This window comes from Notothenia rossii, assembly GCF_949606895.1.
Source record: "Notothenia rossii genome assembly, chromosome: 4".
In the NCBI taxonomy this organism is placed as follows: Eukaryota; Metazoa; Chordata; class Actinopteri; order Perciformes; family Nototheniidae; genus Notothenia; species Notothenia rossii.
In genome coordinates this window covers 85824006-85845690 of record NC_136902.1, presented here as the reverse complement: position 1 = coordinate 85845690, position 21685 = coordinate 85824006, and the positions used below count along the sequence as shown (strand labels likewise).

Genomic DNA, 21685 nt, shown 5'->3' with positions numbered 1-21685 from the left:
ATTTCTGGCAAAGTGCAGTGTTACCATCAGTTCTGTGAGCCATACTTTTAATGCTGGGACTAAAATACCAATATATAATATGTTTTAGTCATGATGGTTTTTGTATGAATACAGTGCAAAAATCAATCACTTCAAATACTTATTCATGGGATTGATAAATGTGTGTAGTCTAAATTAATTAAGTGCAGGTTTCCAGAATCTTATAATAACCCTGTCATGTTTCTTTGACAAAGAGCAAAAGCTCAAAGCATTTAAAGCGTGACTTTAATTAACTGACCTGAGTCTGATGGATGGATATCTCACTGCTTCAGGGAGATCGGCTGAGAGTACATATGTTAAGAATATCAAACGGTTACAGTTGGTCAGAGACATTGTAATCATTTGTGCTTATTTCATTTACTTATTCCCACCACAAGTCCACCATGGACTTTTTCTCAGCAGATTAAAAACATAGATTGAAATTTTTTCGGAGCATTTTAAAGATTTCTTGGACACATTACAGTTAACTCTTGACCCCCACAGAGATAATATTGTTTAGTCAGAATCAGAATGACCTTTATTCGTCCCACAGAGGGGATATTGACATTGTTACACCAGGAGACAATTCTGATAAAAGGCAAAATATTACAGTATTAAGTAAAGAGGCAAATGTACAGTATGTAACACCTCATAATAATCACATATTCCCTGAATAACAGCATTATAAAAGTGAATAGAAACAAGTAGATGGTAATGGAGCAGCTGACAGACGATGGTATATTTACTTGTATTTATTGCACAGTGTGATACACGTCCTTTTTTTATATCTGCTCACCTGTTTGAATCTTGCCTATTTGGCTTCAACAGAAAAACCTTTCAAAAATATTGATATCATTTGATTCTTACCTCTGGTGTCAATAAAAGTAGTTATTTTTTCTTCTTCCAGTATAACATTGTATCATTTTATACAACAAATAAGTAGTATTGTTAAACTAACTTTTCCTAACTCCTTAAATGGTTCTCTCTATGTGTTACATGACTTCTACGTCTCAGTACCACATGCTCAGCTGATTCCTCCTCCTGACATGGCCTTCCTCTCCACACTGCAGGAAGTTATAACAATGCTGGCCAAACCATAGTTGAGTGCAGGGGAGAAAAATACTCTTCCCTTCTAAAATATGGCTTAGGTGAAGTGGCTTCTTTAAACACCCCTCAAGTTTTAGGGAAATGGTACAGTCCAATGAACCAGGCACACCCACATAGGCAGGTGTTAACACAACACACAATTACCAATCTCCATATTCAACAAGATTCCGGCACTCAATCGATACATTTGGTTAAAAATGTGTCTGTATGTATGATGTTAAACAAAGAAAAGCATAAACTTCAGGATGTGTGGTTGTTTGTGAGGCTTGTAGTTACAGGCTTCACGTACCTGCAGCAAAAATGGTAAAAAATGTATACAGTAATGTTCTCTGATGAATGAGAAATATATTTATGTTTCTGTTTTTGCTCCCTAGTATCACGGGAACCCTACACAGTCCGAGTGGCCGACCAGAAGGCCATGAGAGGCAGTGTAGCCGTCTTCAAGTGCATTATCCCTGCTTCTGTTGAGGCCTACGTCAATGTTGTATCATGGGAGAAAGACACCGTTTCACTCAACTCAGGTAAGACAAATATATATTTATTTATTCAGAAGATAACAGAACATTTCACTTGTTGCAGTGAAACATTCTCACAGGTACAGGGAGTAACAGAATGAATATGAATCCAATCTAAATAATTGAAATACATTTTCCTATTAGTTCTTAATACTTTTACTCGATGCAGTTGTTTTACTTTACAGTGTGGTATTAGTACTCTTACTCACGCATAGAATCGGAATACTTTTTCCACCACTGACAATTCCTCTGTTGCGAGAGAGTCAGAAAGCAGCCATTGGTGAGATGTTTTTGTATTTTTATTTAGTTGTCAGAACTCCAAATAAATATGTATTAAATGCCCAAGACAGTTAATGGTAAAATGAGCAGAAGGTATTCTTATTGTCCAAAACTGCACGACTTAATGTTTGACGGAGGGAAAGGTGTTTTTCTTTTTCTTTTCTCGTTGTTTGCTCGTTGTTTTTTATCCCACTCCTGTTCCTCGCTCTTTGGACACCATGTTCTGTTTCTCTGTGAGTCATCCCCTTACCTGCCGTAGTCTAAGCGTTACGGGGCTCTGCAGCACAGTCCTCTCACCAGCCAGTGGATGCTGATAACTGTCACATTGAATCACTGAGCTTCTCTCTCCTACACACACTCCTTCACCTCAGCCAACTCCATTTTGAGTCCAGCACGGGGTAAAGTGAAACAGTTTACCCAGCGTCATTGACCTAGTTATACCCTTCTTGTTTGAATCCAGCGGCGCAGCAGGATAACGCGAGACACACCGCCACGTTCTGCGGGTTGGATTTTTTTACTCGCGTTAAATGGGATGCTTATCTCTTGATTGCTCCATGTACTGCCCGCTGGCTGGTTTCGCTTCATACTGGGGCGTTCAGGGACCTGTAAGTGAGCACTTGATGTCATTTGACTGAGGGCAGAATCTGGGACGGTGTTTTGGTGGCATTTTAAATGTGTGTGCTCAAGCGTGAAGACGTGTCTTCTGATCCATGCCAGCGACTTATTTACTTGAGGTTACTCCAGTTACTCGCTGCGAGCTGCCGGTGGAAGACATCGCCTAATGTCACGGAGAGCGGGCAAATATGCAGCATGCAGATATGATTATGTTCTGTAAATGAAATGAAACATGTAGACAAGACTCAGAGATGATGTTTATCTCATCTGCGGCTGGAAAAAAAAAAAAGTGTCCATTATGGCGATGAAATGCTTTAACATCTGTGTCTTTAGTAGACGTCTGTTGGCCTGAATTAAAAAGACACACATGGTGTATACAGTACTTTCCTTATTTTGTCTTGACTATTCTATTACAACTATAATAAATTAAGGAATTAGAAAAGTATCGATCATCTTTGCACGTATGAATGAATTTGGATTCATAAAATCATTGCCAATAATTTGTTAAAGAGGCCCTATTATGCTTTTTGGGGTTTTCCCTTCCCTGTAGTGTTCTATAGGTTTTAGTGCATGTAAATGGTCTGCAGCGGCTAAAATCCCTGTGTTCTCTCCAGATGGAGTTTATTTCCCACACACACTGAGTCATCACTACGCAATACTTGTGCTTCTATTGGCTAGCGCTCCAACACAATGTACGTGATAGGCTAGGGGGCAGGACATCTCTAAGTTGTTGACTCATCACAACAGAGTCGGCCAGCTGACCAATCAGAGCAGACTGGCCTCTGGTTTCAGACAGAGGGTGAAAAGAGGTGCAGGCAGTAGGAGAAAAATAAAGAGCTTTTTGAACATTAAAGCATGGAGACATGTCACAGTATAGAGACACAACATACTAATATGAACTTCAAAATGACGTCCTCTTTCAGAAAGACACATATACTATACTTCTTAATTTTGTCTTTACTAACTTATTTAAACCTAATTACTAAAATAAAAAAAGAGTATAGGTTCTCTTTGCATGTATCACTTCCTAAATTGACAATTATCAGTAACTTTTTGTTTTATTTCTACAGCAAGTCTGACGGGCTAGTTGAAAGACGATATTGTACGTCTGGCTTTCTTTCAAGTTCTTTCGCTAGCATTCAACAGAACAACGATATTGGATTGTCCGTGTTTACTCCAATAAGTATTGCAGCAGGCGAGTGCTGTCAAAAGCATGAGCAGACTGTCAAAATCACTGCTGCTCTGTGATAAATATTTCATGGTCGATTCTGATGCATGAGCAGCTTCACCTCGCACTGTTATGGAGAGGGTATGTTTACTCTAGGAGCGAGGGTGAGCAGAAGGTGTGTGTGTGTGTGCGTGTGTGCGTGTGTGTGTGTGCGACCGACAGGCCATAAGGATATCGACATGGCGATGGCAACTGGGTGCAGTTTGACCCAGCCTTGTTGTTTCCCGACTGCTTCTTCCACTCTCTCTTTTTCTTTTTTCAATTTTTCATGAAAGAAGACTTGGTCTCAGTGGACACAAAATAAAGCTATCCAACAGCCACACTGAATTATTAATCTCAGGTTTTTTTGTTGGGTACGGTAACATCAAACGCACTTCTCTACCTTTCCATTGTGCATCAGAATGTGAGGAAGAGCAATCGAGATATTTCTCAACACCGGGACTGTTTTCCTGGACAACTTCGAGGGAAAATGTCACTTGGTTTTTTAGGAAATGTTAAGTAAGTCCAGTTTACAGACCTCAAAACATCTATAGCGTTGATCACAGGCTTGGAGTAATGGATTACATGTAACTTAAAGGTAGGGTAGGTAAGAATGGAGAAACCAGCTCGAGTGAGCTAGAATTTGAAAGTACACAGCCGGAAAAAATCTGCCCCTTCCTTCAGACTTCCTTACAGAGCCCCTCCTCCAACACACAAGAACGCGCACATGACCAATGAGGGCACGAGATAAGTTTGTGGGCAGATGGAAGGCTGACAGGCAGGTAGGCCATCCAGTTATTTTAACCGGCTCAGATGATTGGTCGTGCTTTTTACAGCGCCACGGCTTCCACAGATGACATTTTTTTATGGATTTATTGACAAAGCATTTAATATACAGTATTCATTGCTATCGGGATGTTAAGAGCATTCCATGGAATATAACAAAAAGTGTTTCTGAAGTGAATTACCTACCCTACCTTTAATCAGGATAGACATTTGTTTTAACTGTATTTCCTCATTGTTGCATAAATATTAATCTGATTACCGTCTCTTAAAATTCGGGATTACTGTCAGGATTAGTGTTAGTAAAAACCCAAAAAAGAGCATATTGTTTGTTTGTTCTTTTAAAGTTACCGTCCCAAACCTGGTTGACCGCTACTCATTATGTCGGCTTGTTTAGTATCATCACGTATAAATGTGCTTTTTAAGATCAATAATGTCGAGAGGAAACTGGCTCCTGATATCTTTGCAAAGCCACTGATTCACATTAGGGTAAAAAAATAGATGCATAATTACAGACCAGGGCTTGTCTTAATTAATCAGCTGTGATTGAAAAGTTAATTACAATATGAATTACCTCTCAGATCGAGGACTGCTTAGTAGTCATTTGAAGCGGCCTGTTTTCAATGTGAATGAGCACGACGTGCGCTCACTGGGTCCTAATGTTGCCACTAACATACCATTAACCCGTCATGAATTTTAAAACGTGTCTCTCAGCGACGGACCTTTCAAACGCCCGGACGCGAACGCCCTCTCGCTGCTTTTGATAAACAATTGACAGAGCTAATAGAGACATGAAAGAGACAAAGAAAGGGAGGCGAGGAGATGTGTCCTACTGTGTGGATTTTACACCGTGGACCTTTATATTAATGCATGTGTGTTGTCACTCGCTTGTAGCTCTTATTTACGTGTTTCAAGTATGTTTTGAAAAGGCTTGGCTCAGCTTGGGATGGTGTATCTTTTTGTGTTTTTTTTCTACCTTTTTTGTCTCTCATCATTCACGATATGTGCAACGTAATGAGAAGAGAAGAGCTTTGATATTGAATGAGCTGCAAACAACATATCGTGACTGAGACTTGTACTCTTGTCTGTCTGTCTACATACAGCAATATGTCAAATGTTTGAGTCCCTAATGTGCAGTGTTAGTTGTAATATATCAACCCTGCAGATGATTTCTATCCGTACCTGCACGTACAATTGTGTGTACATCTCCCACACACTGAGTTCTTATTGACTTTTCTCACCTTCCACGAATGAAGAAGCAACATCATCTCTGTAGCAAAGGATACACACACTCCCAGAGCTGTGTATGCATGTGTTAACATTTGCATCTATTCAAATCATGTGCACATTTTGGAGAGCAGTACCAATACCATTGAAATTAATGATGGAACGATACCACAGAATTAGTGACAGAAGTGAAAGCTGCATGGTACTTAGCTGACTAAACACACTTTTGTTTAGGTTAATAAAGGGGATAGGTGTTAGTCATAATTCAACAAGAAACACATTTTCTTAATCTGAATAATAATCTTGATTATGTCATATTTAAGTTGTTTTCCCTTTTCCTGTAGTGTGTTCTATAGTTTTTATAGGTTCACAATATTCATCTGGCTGCTACTTAAAAATTAAGTATCTATTTACCTAATATATCATATTTCAATGACTTGCATATAGACTCTTACTGCACTATTTCACTTTTTTAAACTATTTTCTTCTTGTATTTACTATTTGTTATTTACTTTCACTATATTTATCTGTGTTTTGTGTTGCTCTGCTGGAGAAGCCTGTGACACAAGATTTTCATCGACATAACTACTCTGTAGCTATGTTCGTTTGACAAATAAAGAACCTTGAGCCTTTTGTGCATGTACATGGCCTGCATTGGGCTTGTTTGTTTACTCCTGGAACATAGTGATGTAACACTCGTGCTGCTATTGGCTAGCACTCCCAACATATTGTACATGATAGGCTACGGGGCTGGACATTACATTACATTACATTTAGCTGACGCTTTTATCCAAAGCGACTCACAATAAGTGCATTCCACCAAGAAGATACAAACTTGAAGAAATCAGAAGCATATAAGTACATCAGGTTTCATAGAGCCAAAACATTTCAAGTGCTACTCAACTAGCTTTAGATAAGCCAGTCCTTTGTTAGTATATAAGTGCTTTGTTAGTAATTCTATCGCTCGAAGTGGAGTCGAAACTTGAGATGAGTTTTCAGTCTGCGCCGGCTTTCTGGACATCTCTAAGCCGGTTGACCAATCACAGCAGAGCCAACCAGCTAACCAACCAGAGCAGACTGGGCTCTGGTTTCAGACAGAGGGTGAAAAGAGGTCCTGCAGCACAGGCAGTATGACAAAAATAAAGACTTTATTGAACATTAAAGCATAGAGACATGTGACAGTAGAGGAACTAAAGACTAATATGAACCTGAACATATTGATAAGTGGGTCTCTTCAGGTTTGACTAAATCCTTTTTACTTTGAGAAAATAGAGATTTGTCAATCGTCTCTTTGCCATAACAACTTTTTGTTATATATTTTTGCGCCAATGCTTTGATTTGTCTGGCATTTGAGTGTGCGTTCTGCCGAAAACACACATCTCCGTGTATTTTATTAATGAACAGTTGTTTTAGTGTTTTGAATACATCATATCATAAAGTATAAGTTGCATAATGATCCGATATGAAGGTGGTGTATATGTTTTGCACAGACTGTAATGTTGTTGCATTTACATTTACAAACAATGCAGAGAACACTTCTCCTTACCTTTTCCTTTATTTCCTTCTGCAGTTCATTTACTCTTCTTCTCTCCATCCTCCTCTCCTTTCCATCTTCCTCCGCTGGCCTTGACTACCGGCCTTCGCTCCTCTCTTCTCATCTCATTGCATAACCTTCTTGGCACAGCGCCCCAGTCAATTTCCTCCCGCGTGGAAAATGCAGTTTTTTTTATTTGCTTTATGCCAATAACGGTACCACTTTACAATAAGACTACCCTTATAAAGGGTTTACGAATAGTTTCATTTATTAAATTAGGTTGTGAACACATTATAAATCCTTAATAAGCTTTTATAAGACATGAGATAAACAGGGCAACTGTGAGCGGTTGCTTGCCAAATAGTGAGCCCACATGTATCTGTACTGCTAAGCCTTATTAGGAATGGTAGTAACTCGTAAATAAATGGTCAAAGAGATGCCAAGAAACAACAAGATGGATGGGGGGAATCAACTCAGTGAACAACAGATACCAAGGATGCTGGCTGATGAAGAAGACAAATGGCGCATTTCCACTACAGTGCGGTTTAAGCGTTGCCGTGCCCGGCCCGTTTTTGGTTGCGTTTCCACTAGGCGTAGTTCCGGCTAGCGGGTATTTTTTCACAGTTTTCTGTCTCTCCAAAATCGAGGTTCTTTCCGGGCCAACAACCGGGCTGAGTATGCTAAACTAGAGAGAGAATCGCTGGCAACTACAACAAAATGAACATATTTTACCGTGATTTAATTGTAATACACGTTTCTAAATGATGCCGAAGTAACAACATACTGATACCGGTTAGTAAAAACCATGAATTAATACTTTGACAAGTCTGCAGACAGACGGCAGGCGGAAAACCTTTTAAAATGTGTGTTTTCTGAATGGAGATCGGCTAAGCTAACGCAGTATATGCTCCGACCATCCACACTCACAACAACGGCCTACAGACATAAATAAACCAGCGACTGTATTCTCCATGACACAGACAGTCTGTGGTTTGTACTAGTTTAACTTTTGTCTAGTTTCTGAACAGATATGAGGAGCTGTGAGCTCTGAGGGCTAACAGCTAACGGCTGATGTTGGTTTTGTGGTTCTCATTGAAGATGACGTCATGGCTCCGCCTACACTGCGTTACTATAGTTACTGCCCCAGTTCCTAAACTGTAATGGAAACGCAGCATAAAGTGAGCCTGGCCTACCGAGGCCTAACTATACCGTACTAAGCCGAGCGAGGCCCTGCAGTGGAAAAGCGCCAAAAGTAAGCTAGGTAGCCAATATAAGGCTTAGTCATCTTGCCAAATAGTGAGCCTGTGTTGATGTATGAAAACTATATTGGAACTGGTTTATAAATAGTTCTTAATGATTAATAAAGTGTTTACAACCTAATTAATAACCTAATTATAAACCCTTAATGAGTCCTTTATAAGGGTATCTTATTGTAAAGTGTTACCCAAATAAGTCCCTCCAATACTCAAAGAAATCTTCAGTTGCATTTTCAGTCCCATTCCCGTCGGCCGCCTCCCAACTGTGCGTTTATCATGAAAGCGATGAAAGAGCCTCTGCATTCTGCTGCTCACTCCTCTCTCATGGGTTCTTGTGAGTGCTTATAGAGGCTAATTAAACAGTTTGCTTGCTAATAGAATCACAGTCTTAACCAGCCACCGGCTCAGTCGCTTGAATGTTAAGGATGTCTTCAAAGGAGGCTACTGTAGGTGTTGGGTTTGCAGGATCACTGCTCAGCGGGGATTTATCATGCCACTGATGTGCCACTGCCTCCATTTTTCACTCAGATTGACAGTGAGGGCACTGAGAGGCAGGCGGGGACGGGGCTGTAAATTCAACACGCCCAAAGTCAGGCCAACCTTGAAAGGGAGGGCACAGAGGAAGGAAATGAGCTCGGGATGAAAGAGGATGCAAGGAAATGTAGAGGAGGAGAGATTAGACGAGAGGAAGTGAGGAAACAAAAGACTGAGAAGGAGGAGAGAAGGCTTTTTCTTTGGTAAACAAGGGGACTGCGTCACATTTAGCCACATGATCCTTTCCCTCTGCCTTCTTCCCCTTTCCTCTGCTCAATCTCCGCCTCTCATTCTCCGTCTCCCTCCAGGTTTCTGTCTCTCCTCGGGTCGTCTTGGGGCTTGGTCCCTGCATGCAATTCAGTACGTGTGCATGATCATGCGTGCAAATATACGCTACATGCATGCATGTGTCTGAGTTGGTGCTATTTCCACCCATCCTGCAGTGAAACCCTGTGAAAACAACACAGCCTATCATTTTGCTCCCCCCCCCCCTCCTCCTCCTCCTCCTCCTCTCCTCCTACACAGATCAGCAGTTAGTGAAATGCTGACCCTTGTCTTTCACTGCACCCCTTTTCCCCAGTCCACTCACACACTGCAGGGAGATGGGGGTGCTTATTGTTTGTGCAGTGTGTGTAGGTGTGTGTGTGTAGGTGCTGTTATTGCGAGTTTCTTTTCCACCGAAATCATTGTGTGAGTGCAAAGTGTGAAGTGTTTGAAGGTGGGGGGCAAGAAAAGAGCAAAGAAAAAGAAATCAATAGTTGTGTGCATTAATCACGCTGCTGCCACAGAGCATTATGGGAACATGAGCTGAAGGATGCATTTTGTGCATTTGCAACATATGAGTGCTGTGCGAAGGGGAGTTTGGGGAATTGGAAGAGGACGAGACCCTTTTAGTAAGAAGTGAGGTTAGAGCTGAGATAGTTGGGGGGTGTTTCGTGCATTGTGTGCACATTGCTCTTTGCTCGCTTAAGGATAGCATTCGCTCAGTGTTATTGTGAAAGCTTTGATGTTACAGCTTTTGAATTAACGAGATTACATTTTTATTTTTGCAGCTTTTGTAATATGCCGTGGTTTCAGGATGTTGTGCGGCACTTTTAAAAAAAACGATTCATTTCACATCTTTCCTCTGCTTTGAGATTTGCCATTTAGAAAAGAAGAAGAAACCCAGCAGTCCTTTGACTTTCTGTTTGAGCTGTTGCTGTTTGAAGTCTCCTTCTTAGCTGCGGTCTAGGCTTGAGGACGTAATACATATTTGATAAGGATCGATAGAAGGGTTACTGAGACAGAGATGGAGGGAAATCGATCTTGGACCGGGCCTCCCAAAAGCATCTTAAACCTGAGGCCGTCTTTGTAGTGTCCTTCTGGCTCTGCGGCTGACGCACACACTTTACATTTGTGCCAAAACACACACATTTCAATTCTCCCCTGCTCCCACATTAGTACACAGGTAGTGATGTATGGGAAGATGGGCCGTTCCCTGCTCAAAGATTTGCTTAATCTAAGGTTTATGCATTATATTATACTGACATCCTAATCACTGAGCTCATAAAACAATAAAGCAATCTGTTTAGTGACGGGAGACTGAGCAGCAGACAACGCTCTGGCACGGTGGCTGTGATCCCAGCTGATACTCCATACGGAGAGACAAAATCAACAACTGTTGAGGCGGGCACTCTTCCATCAGTGTTTACCAATAAACAGTAGCAATATGGCAGCCATTAGGCTGTTTAGGCAGGGAATGATTAGGGTGGTGATGGCTGGGCGCACTGGGAGACTGAACATGCTCTCATCTTTAATAGGCAATTTGGCTTCCAGTGATGGGGATGCCCCTTTATTTGCGACTTGGATTGAAGACAGAAGCTTAAAATAAGCACTGTCTTGGTAGAGTGTGCTTTCATTATACTGCGGGAATCTGATTTACAGTAACGTCCCTGTATTTGTTTTATAGTTTTTCTGATGATTCTTGCATAAGGAATTCCTTTTATTGTGATATTACTGCAATGCAATCAGCACAGTTAAATGGGCGATGCACTTATAGACAGAAAGAGGTTAATATGAGGACAGCGTCACTATAAAGTTAGAACATATGTGTGTATAGCTGCTCAGTTAGTGGAGCGGGTCCACCCTACCGGAGCTTATGGATTACAGTGGAGCAACACAGTGTTGAGAATGGACTGGATCCGGGCCAGAACTGGTCTGGCGTCAGGCCAAGACACAGATTAGTAATAAGCATGGTGTGAGCTAATTACAGCCGGAACAAGCAATTAATTGTGTTTATAAACTCTCCTGGAAGTGGGCTGTGTAGGTGCCCACTGGCTCTGCTCCTGTGTGTGTCAGTGACAGGTGGCCTGGGTCAGGGAGGAACCGTCCCATATGCTCCCAGCTGGGGGAACTGGAGACAAACTGGTGTACCCACTCACATCCCATAATACTACAGTGTCTGATCCCATCTTAAAAGCGGCTGATTAGAGTAAAAAGGGCACTTAATAACGGCAGTCACTCCGCTGACCTAATAAGGATTTTTCACTCCATTTCTCTCTATCCTGTCTTCCATCCAATCAAGGATTAATACAGTACACGCTCTTATGCTGCTCCCAGGGTGGTTGATCTGGAAGAATACAGTAAATCACATGAAGCCTCTTAAAACTTTCACACTGTGCCCGTGCTCTCCTGCTGGGGATCTGTAACACTGATTAGACATGATCATGGCTTTAGGGCACCTGCTGGACACCAATCAGCAGATGACATCTAATTGAGTTCTTTGATCAGAAAACACTGTATGGGTCTATAGTGCTGTCAGCCGTTAGAATTGTACTTGTCATTTTTTACATTACATTGCATTTAGCTGAAGCATTTATCCAAAGCGACTTACAATAAGTGCGTTCGACCAACAAAGTACAAACTTAAAGAAAACAGAATCATATAAGTACATCAGGTTTCATAGAGCTAAAACATTTCAAGTGCTACTCAACTGGCTTTAGACAGATTTTGAGGGAGATAAAACAAAAACATGTGTTGTGTTGAAATAAAGAGATACATGACAAACTGTAAAGATACATCAGAGGTTTTTTTTATTTTATTAACACATCATTTCTGTATTATTGGCTTGAAGGCCGACAGTTTCCTGACAATTAGCCAAAGCATGGACAAAGTGTGATTGCCCTCTGTATACACATGTCACAGCACTATCTGTTCCTACAGTGGAGACCCTGTCCACTATCTCACACTCCTGTACAACATATTATTGTGGTATCAAACTGAAGTATTGCATTTGGAGACTATGGCAAACTAACTGAACCTTTTGAAAGTTATTTGTCAGAAATACTTACACTTAAAGAGAACATATTATGTGCATTTTCAGGTTCTTATTAGTATGTTGTGCGTCTACTGTGACATGTTTACAACCTGTTCAAAAGGCTTTTGATGTTTCTCATACTGCCTGTGCTGCAGCACCTCTTTTCACCCTCTGTCTGAAACCAGAGACCAGTCTGCTCTGATTGGTTAGCTGGCCGGCTCTGTTGTGATTGTTCAACCGCTTAGAGACAACCTCTTAAACATATAAAATAATAGGGATATATTGAATTACTGCAACATATCAGTTTCAGTTCACTTCTCGTGTGATTTTGACAAATGGTTCTCCAGAATGATTCTTTCGGGAGCAAGTGACCAGCCGACGTCACTGCAAGGTGACCCTCTATCTTTCTGCTTGACATATGAGTCATCAAGCATCGTTATTTTTCTTCAAGGCTCCTTTTCTCTCCTCTTTGGTATGAGCCTTGAGAACACAGATACAGACACAGACACTGAGTATACTTGCAGCCTGTCTTTGACCTCACCTTGCCATTTTGCAGCCACCGATAGAGATCCAAACAACACCCGAAGTCCCTGCAGGCTGCGGGCAGTCACTTCCTGTCAAAACTTCAATGTCTCTGAGAAGATGTTCAAGTGAGCTTGTGCAAAGCAAACGAGGATATATGCATGATACACAGGCTTGGGAGAGTCCCTTTAACATTTTAGTCTGTTACAGTAACTACATGCATAAATGTAATCTGAGAATACAATTATAAAAGTATAGTAACTCGATTACTTTCTTGTTGATTGCTTCGATATCAAATGCAATGCAGATAAATCCAAGAGACAAGAAATATCAATATGCTTTTTTCTGATTAAGTGTATTATGTAAAAGAACAGAACAATGTGACCTTAGGAAAGAAGAAACCAAGATATTAAGGATCAATATTTTATTTAAAGGAAAACCTGTCTTTCATTCAGCATATTCAGGCAGTAGCCTAAACTCCAACATGAAACACATGAGCACATACTACAGTTTAAAAAAGCAGAAATAAATCTGAGCTGACAGAAAATGCTCCGTTTTAGTTTAATACACACGGTTAAACTCACACACACTATTTTATGAACATATAGGTTGACCTACTGAATTAGAAACAGAACAAATGAACCAAAGAAAGCAAAAACCATAAAGCAGATTCAGGCAGTAGGCGAATAGATTCACATTTAAAGTAACAGAACAGCTTACTAAGAAGAAATACAATTAATACTGTAACATGTAATCAGTTACTCCCAAAGCCTGCCTGATACATTTATGATTACATAGTGACTGAGTTTATAATCTAAAAACAGCTCCTGCAACCTTCCTTATAATTAATGCTTCTTAAATGTGAGCGGATGTGTCGTGCAGGAACATTGAAGGTGGAATAAGTATCTGAGTGTGGCCAGTCAAACTGTCAGTGACGACCACAAGCAGTGAGTGGCCTTTTGACAGAGACAGCCTGCAATCTTCACATCAGCGTAGGAGTCGAGCCAGCCAATCAGAGCCGAGCGCCCATAGCTGCACACGCTTATCACCTGCACACAGCTGCCGTCGCCCCTCCAAGGGAGCAGAGGAAAGAAAGAAAGAGCAAGAACGAGCCTGAGACAGAGGGTGATTTGTGTCGAGTCATAGCACATCCACATCTTCCTTTTAATGCGATTTTTCAGATGTGTGTGTCTTTGAGGATGTGTTTTTCTGGTCCCTATAATCCACATTTACGAGGGAATGAAAAGATGATTTGTGATTAGTGATCAGCTACATCCGCTAGGCAATAGTTAAAATGTGAATCAGAGTGGAAACGTGCTCTGTAGCCCTTGTGAAATGAGAAGCGAGCGGGCGAGGCGGAGATAAGCTCAATCTGAATTGATTTCCCTGTTACTTTCTGCTGTACTTGAGTTTCCATAGCAACGTGGTCAGGTTCCCTCGGCCTCCTAGGGCAAGTGTAATTGTTGTCGGTTTCTCCCAGCCCAACTCTCCCTTTCTCTCTCTTTCTATACTCTCTCTGTTCTCTGTACACTCGCTCTCAAGAATGGAAATTAGATTCTTCTCTGACTTTTCTGCAGATATTATTGAGCCCCCAGGAAGTGAGCCTGGACATTGAAGCACATTTTCAAAGTGGCCAAATGTTGGTACTACAGCTTCCTTGTCTGTCAGTGATACCATAGATTGGTGCAGCGATGACGCATTTCTGTTGGCCGACCCGGAAGTCAACATAGCAAAGGGTTCCATCGACAAAAAGCCAATGGGATTTTCAATTGGATTTTGGATTATTGCAGAAATTAAGATCTGTGTAAAAAAAACGTTATGACACATACACGTTTCGTTCAGCAGGATAATCTCAACATATTAACACCACTTTATGATTTCTGAAGTAAAAAGATAACGTTAGGCTTCAAAGGAACCACAGTACGATCACATGACTTCACGTCACCACCGCTAGAATTGGGGCTGCTTATGTTAAGCGTGATGTCCTTTAGTCGTGTCATTTAGACACTTGTTAGCAAACACCTTTTTTAAATTCACCAGTGGGGTACATACTGACGTTTTTTATGTCGTTGTAAAAAACGATAACATCTCTTCAGCTTGTGTTAATCACAGACCTTTTTTCATTATAACAACAAAAAACACATTCAGAAAACCATTGACTTCCAGACCAGGGAACCGGAAGTGATACAATGCTAACTCATTCCCGGGTTTTAGGACACATCACTCGATTGGGCCCAAAAATATTTGTTTCTATTGATTTAGATTGGGAAAGGCATTCATAAATATTAATTATTGATCAAAATAGTTGATTAAGTTTGAACTGAAAGGCAAATGTATTTGATTTCACAATTGTATTTATATTAGTCATGTATAATTGCGCATTTCCACTACAGCGCGGTTTAAGCGTGATTGTAATACGTTTCAAAATGATGCCGAAGTAACGACATACTTTAATAATTAATGCTTTGACAAGTCTGCAGACAGACGGCAGCCGGAAAACCTTTTTAAAATGCGTGTTTTCTGAATGGAGATCGGCTAAGCTAACGTTGTATAATGCTCCGACCGTCCACACTCACAACAACGGCCTATACAGACATGAATAAACCAGCGACTGTATTCTCCATGACACAGACAGTCTCTGGTTTGTACTTGTTTAACTTTTGTCTAGTTTCTGAACAGACATTAGGAACTGTGAGCTCTGAGGGCTAACAGCTAACGGCTGATGTTGGTTTTGTGTTTCGCATTGAAGGTGACGTAACGGCTCCGCCTACACTGCGTTACTATAGTTACTGTCCCAGGTACTAAACTGTAATGGAAACGCAGCATAAAGTGAGCCTGACCTAACAAGGCCTAACGAGGCCTAGCCATACCGTACTAAGCCGAGCGAGGCCCTGCAGTGGAAAAGCGCCATCACTGTGTCTCAGTGCTATTTAGTGCATTCCAGTTAGGGCCATATGCTTGAAAATCTGTCTACTAGAGATGTTAAGATTCACCGATTCGCATCGGTGCACCGGCATAAACGTTCAAGATGCGAGTGCACCGGTTGAAAGAGTGCACATCGGCTACAGTTTGGGTTGAACTCGCGATGCATCGATTGCGTAGCGTCTTTGCATCGGTAAAAAAACGATTCATTCATATAAAATCCCCTTATCTTGTCAACGTTCAGCAGAGACGACCTTTGATATTTGCTTCGCCACTACGGAGAACGAGAGTCTCAGTTATCAACACACACGGAAGTTGAGGAGAAAGAGAAACACAGCGCAGCGAAAAATACCTACAAATCAAACGTTTGGCAACACTTCGGATTGTTCAAGAAAGACGGTGTAATAGTCATTTATGCTATATAGTTGACCGCAGGTCATGGAGAGTAATAAGGTATCCGTAGAACTTTGTATGAGGTATCTTTATTACTTAACAGGTCTACAGTCAGCCATGATACATAGATCCGTCCTAGATGCGGACTTGCATACACACAGTATCACTCCGAAGCCGCACCCCATCAGTAACGTCCTGATGGTATATGTGCGCGGCACTATTACTACAGACGCTCAACTTGAAAAATCACTCGCAAATTGTTAACGATGCCGAGCCGCTTTAAAGTTCACAGGTAGTACGAGGAACTTAGCGACGCACATAAAGAGGCGACATGGGGTCTGCGGCTGAAAAGAGAAACCTGAAAGTGAGACATATGAGTTAAATCACTCAGTGAGGTGTTCTGTCAGAGAGAGGTGTTTAGCTTACAGCAGCCTGTGACGGCCAATAATAATTTAAATGTCTTCCTTACTGTAAGCAGTTATGAAATACCTGTTTGTGAAAGGTTATTTGTTTTCTTTATTGTTCAGATAGAAACCAATGCTTTCTGCTCACTGGTGTGTTAGCCTCTGAGTGTTAAGCACATCAGGCTGGCAGCTGTATGGGCATTGCTCTATGGTAGCTGTTATTTGCACATTGTTAATCATGAGCAATGCATCCTTACATTGTTTAACTGTGAGGTGTTATACAATTGTACTCTGGAGAGCTTTTAAAGGTAAAAAAATAAACGGCATGATGGGATGTGCAGTACCAAATATGTAAAGGACTTTTTTGTTAATGTATGATTTGCTGCATATAAGGAATAAAACAAAAATCCTCTGTCGTACCATATTGAAGTATCATTATTTTTGCATCGTGTTGAATCGCATCGTATCGCCCCGAATCGCATAATGTTGAATCAAATCGTATCGAACTGTATCGCAACAGGGGTGAATCGTATCGTATCGCATCGCCTGGTGTTTCAAAGGTATCGTTAATGTATCGTATCGTGGTAACGTATCGAGATGCGCATCGCATCGGCCTCAGTGATGGAGATGCACATCCCTACTGTCTACCTATTAATGAAAATGCTGCTGTTGTCCCTGGCTGATTATCACAGCACAAGATCTGCTGAATCACGTGCAAGGAAAGCCTTAACGAGCTAATGTTTCAGAAGAGCATATCAGACGAAGGATATTGATACAGCAGAAATCCGTTTTTAGTTCTAATAAAACTGCAGAAGTTTGAATGTAATCAATGAAAAGTGTCACAACTTCTGCAGAGATCTAATGATGTTTATGTAGGAAGAGAATTTAAACGAGGCCTTAGACACAAACAGCAGGAGAGAGGCTAGAATAACCCTAAATTGGGGATGGATCTTTTTTTAATCTGAATTAGATATCACCAGCCCTCTCGCTGACTCCAATGAGACACTGCTGTGCAAGGCGTTCACAGCTGTTTGGAGCCTAATGGCTGAGAGAGGCCTTGCCTGCTCAGCAAGAAGAGATGGACTGCATCTTGGGTCTGCCATTAGGACTGCTGATCTGGAAACATTTACATGATGGCTTTTCCGGTCATTACGGGAGTAAAATGGTCAAAAGGATCCAGGTGAGAGAGCCTAGATCAGCACTATGACCCTGAGTAATGTGCAGTATTAGAAACAAATGACTGAGGAAGACAGGAAAAGTTTGATACTTAAATCTTGTCGTTCACACGAAAACGGAAAATCTTTTGAAAAGCAAAGTGAATTTTTTTGACCCTAAATTCTTTTACTATTCCCACATTTTTCTGGATCTGGTTGCGGCCTGAAATTTTATATGTAAATATATTCTGTGCTGTATTTCAAGTAAGCTCCAGTATCTGGGATAGCCTTGGACCTGTCCCTATCTGCTCTGTGTTTTCTTGCTACCAGATCAATGCTAATTAATACACATCTCCCTCAGGGACAGCGGGGAGGCCACGCTGAGAATCAGAAAGAGCCGTCATAGGCTTGGCTTGTTGTCGACCATATATGGGAAAGAGACCTTCAGAAACATTTACATACGGGAAGTCGCCTCTCGTGTTTCACTTGTTTGGTGAACGGTATTGCGTACATTTACTTATAGTACGTGGGTTCTGTATATTTGAGGTACTTGTGTTGTACTTCAGTATTTCCATATATTTGATGCTACTTTATACATTTACTTCACTACAATTTGGAGTCGTTGTATGATTAATACATTCTTTGGTTTAAACGGCGTCAGAAAATTGGAAAAAATGGGAAAAAAGGGTTACAAAAGACCTGTGACAATCTCAGTCGGCCAGCTAACCAATCAGAGCAGACTGGGCTCTGGTTTCAGACAGAGGGTGAAACGAGGTGCTGCAGTACAGGCAGCATGAGAAAAATAAAGACCTATTTGAACATTGAAGCATGGAAACATGTCACAGTAGAGGAACAAAATACTGATATGAACCTGAACATAAGCATAATATGTCCTCTTTAAGTAACCTATTTAATTCCAAAATTGTACTTGTAACGGAATATTTCTGTACTTTGGTGTTATTATTACTTTTACTTCAAAGTAAAATATCTGACACTGATACTTCTTACACTGTGGCCCATTGGTTATTTAGCTGGTGGCAGTGTCTCAACAAGCCTTCACGCAGTTCAAATGAAGTTCAGCCATGCTTTTTTTAGCAGCCATATTCCAGTGAAACGTGCTTCCCCTTAATGAAGAGGTCATTTGTGGTTTCCTTTACAATCACCTGATGATACAGAATGGCTTATGCATAAGTACATCTGTGTTTTGTTTATTCTCCTGTTTCTCGCTAACCTCTTTCCTCTGAAATGCACTGTTAAAACAAGAAGGGAAAAAAGAAATGGAAATGGCAGACATGTTTTTGTGCATGCCTGGCGGACAGATAGGCGCTGCATAACTAGCGGTTTCCTCTGAAGTAGGGAGAAATCTATTTGCTTGTAGAAGCTGCTTGCATAATCCTTTAGTTACACTTGCCAGCTGTGAGCAAAGATACGGCGCTGTGGGATTTGGCATGAATATCATTGGGAGGACAAAGAAATGAAACTGATAAGTGTTTGTGCACTGAGTATTTTGCATAATCCAGGATAACCCATAATCTGAGTTCTTTAAAATCAGCGCCAAATAGATGTGATGCTGAGAAACAGTTATTTATATATATATATACTGTTTGTCAATTTGTCCAAAAAGAACTGGAGCATTTAGTTGTCTGATATTGTAAACAAACACAATTTGGAGGTTTGTAGGTCAGTTATAATTGTCATTTTTTTGTTCGTTTGATTCCTAATTCCACCATTTCTGCCTCTTTTCATCAAACTGTGATTCTTACACACTGTAAATCTGTTTTCTGATTGAAAGTGTTTCGTCATTATTTGAAATGACTATGTTGGCTATAGGTCATCTAGATAGTTGACAGTTGATCAGCAATAATCTCTGAAGGAATCATGTGATCACATTGTTAAAATAAGTGACAACAACAGTGACAGTTGTCCAATTTCATAATCCCTGAACGTCAACAAGCGCTCCGGACCCAGCTGTGTGCGTCACTCTTTAGTGTCCCCTGGTTTCCGTTGTGTTTTGAGCTTCTTGCAGCGTTTTTAAAGTTGGTGAGGATGTTTCAATTTTTATTCTATCTAGAGCGATTATACAATGTTTTGACAAGATATCTATCCATAATTTGGAGGTTTTCTTGTGTAAAATGACCTGTATACTGTTGCCCGCTTCTCTTTAAAATCACATTCTGTGTCTGAGGTGCTGCTGAAGGTGAATTTAATTCAAAGCTAAATACACTATAGGTGTTCTCATGGCCGTGCTCTGTGCGTCACATTTCCATATGTACAGCACAGCCTGGCCTTGTTTAGGTTATCACCCGTATGAAAGGATCGCACTGAAAACACACTTCACCTCTCTCTCGCTCTGCTGCATGTCCCTTTTCCTCTCTCTCTCTCAGGCCACAGTATGCAAAGCAATAAAGAAAAAACACATCACTCAACAGCTTTCAATACGTCTGCCCTTTCTCTCCCCACCTCTCAGTGTGTTTGTTTGCTCAGCCTCCTCTGCCCCGGCGCCTGCGTTTTTATTCCTCTCAATGTGTTATCGGATGCTAATAGACAGCTGCTGAAAGCTAGCATGAAATACCAGCATGCTGCAGTGTGTGGACCCCGTATTATTACATAGCACTCTCATGTCCACATCTCCAAAGAATCTATAAACATCCACAGTACAGTATGTTAAAGGCACCCTATTCTGCTCATGTTCAGGTTCCTATTAGTGTTCTGTGCCTCTATGTGACATGTTTCCAAAAAGGTCCAACTAAAACATTATTATGTACTTCAACGGTTGGAGATGCCTGTCATTAAAAAAAATAACAATAAAGTTATCTCGTTCTTTACCAGCCGCAGTATCAATAATGCAAAAAGCATCACTATTTATAATCCAGTGATATAAATACTGTACATTTTTCTGAAAGATTGCCTCTTTGGATAATGAGTACTTTTACTTAAGTATCATTTTGAATGCAGTACTTTCACTTTCAGCAGAGTATTTAGAAACAGCAGTGTAATTACTTTTAAATAAATATAAGATGAATACATATTCCACCACTGGTGAAAACAACATCTAACTAATACCTCATTCACACCAACGGTGTTTCAGGGCCGGTTCGGAGCTGGAGCTTGAAAAGCACCGGGTTTTCCTGTTCACACCGCAGCGGAGCAGCCTCTTAGCTCCGGAATCCGGTTCGTTTCAAGCACCAAAAAATGGTCCGGCTAGAGCAAAAGCACCGCATACGCCACGCTTACGTCGAGGCGGGGGCAGGGGAAATCAGAATTGTCTTTGAAGTTGATGATTACGATTGTAAAGCAGTTTTGAATGTAGCATGTAAAGACTGAAAAAGTTGGTAGTAAAGTCGTCCCATTTCTTCCATTTCGTTTCGACAGAGCAAAACCAAAACTAGTAGCGCTTCAACACAATCGGCCATTGTTGTTGTTGTTGGTGTGAGCTGTGCGGGGTTTCCGCGCGGTTTGGCTTTATGAAGCAGGCACTCAAACGTTACGTCATGACGCAAACGATGACACAATGTTTCAGCACCAGTCGGACTCTGGGCAGTGTGAAAAGAGCCGGAGCTAAACCGAAGAACCGGTTCTGAACCTGAAAAGCTCTAGCACGGAGCTTGAACCGGACTTGCGTTGGTGTGAATGAGGTATTAGTGTCCACTTGAGTAGAGAGGGCCAAAATCAAAGCAGCTCTCAAATGTCTTTGTTCGGAGAGGATCCCCCATTCGGGCGACTTTAGTTTTTCTGATTTCTCCAATATAGCTGCTATGATTGTCTCCCGCCTGCACTTACAGCATGTCTCTCTTGCTCCAATATAACATTAACTTTTCATTATCCAAGGGAAACAATAGAAATGCACAAGTCTCCGCATCCAGGAGGACTGAAATATTGATGCAGTTGTGAGGTAAATGGCTCCAAATCTGAGCAAGATG

The 21685-nt window shown here is 41.1% G+C and overlaps 1 protein-coding gene across 1 annotated transcript in view; it reads left to right on the top strand.

The window, feature by feature from the left end:
• LOC307034953 (cell adhesion molecule DSCAM-like) overlaps positions 1-21685 on the top strand; it is a 137021-nt gene that overhangs the window by 19150 nt on the left and 96186 nt on the right. The window contains exon 3 of the mRNA XM_079673875.1: positions 1500-1646. Within this exon, the coding sequence (XP_079530001.1) occupies positions 1500-1646 (147 nt within the window). The remainder of the gene's footprint in view (positions 1-1499; positions 1647-21685) is intronic.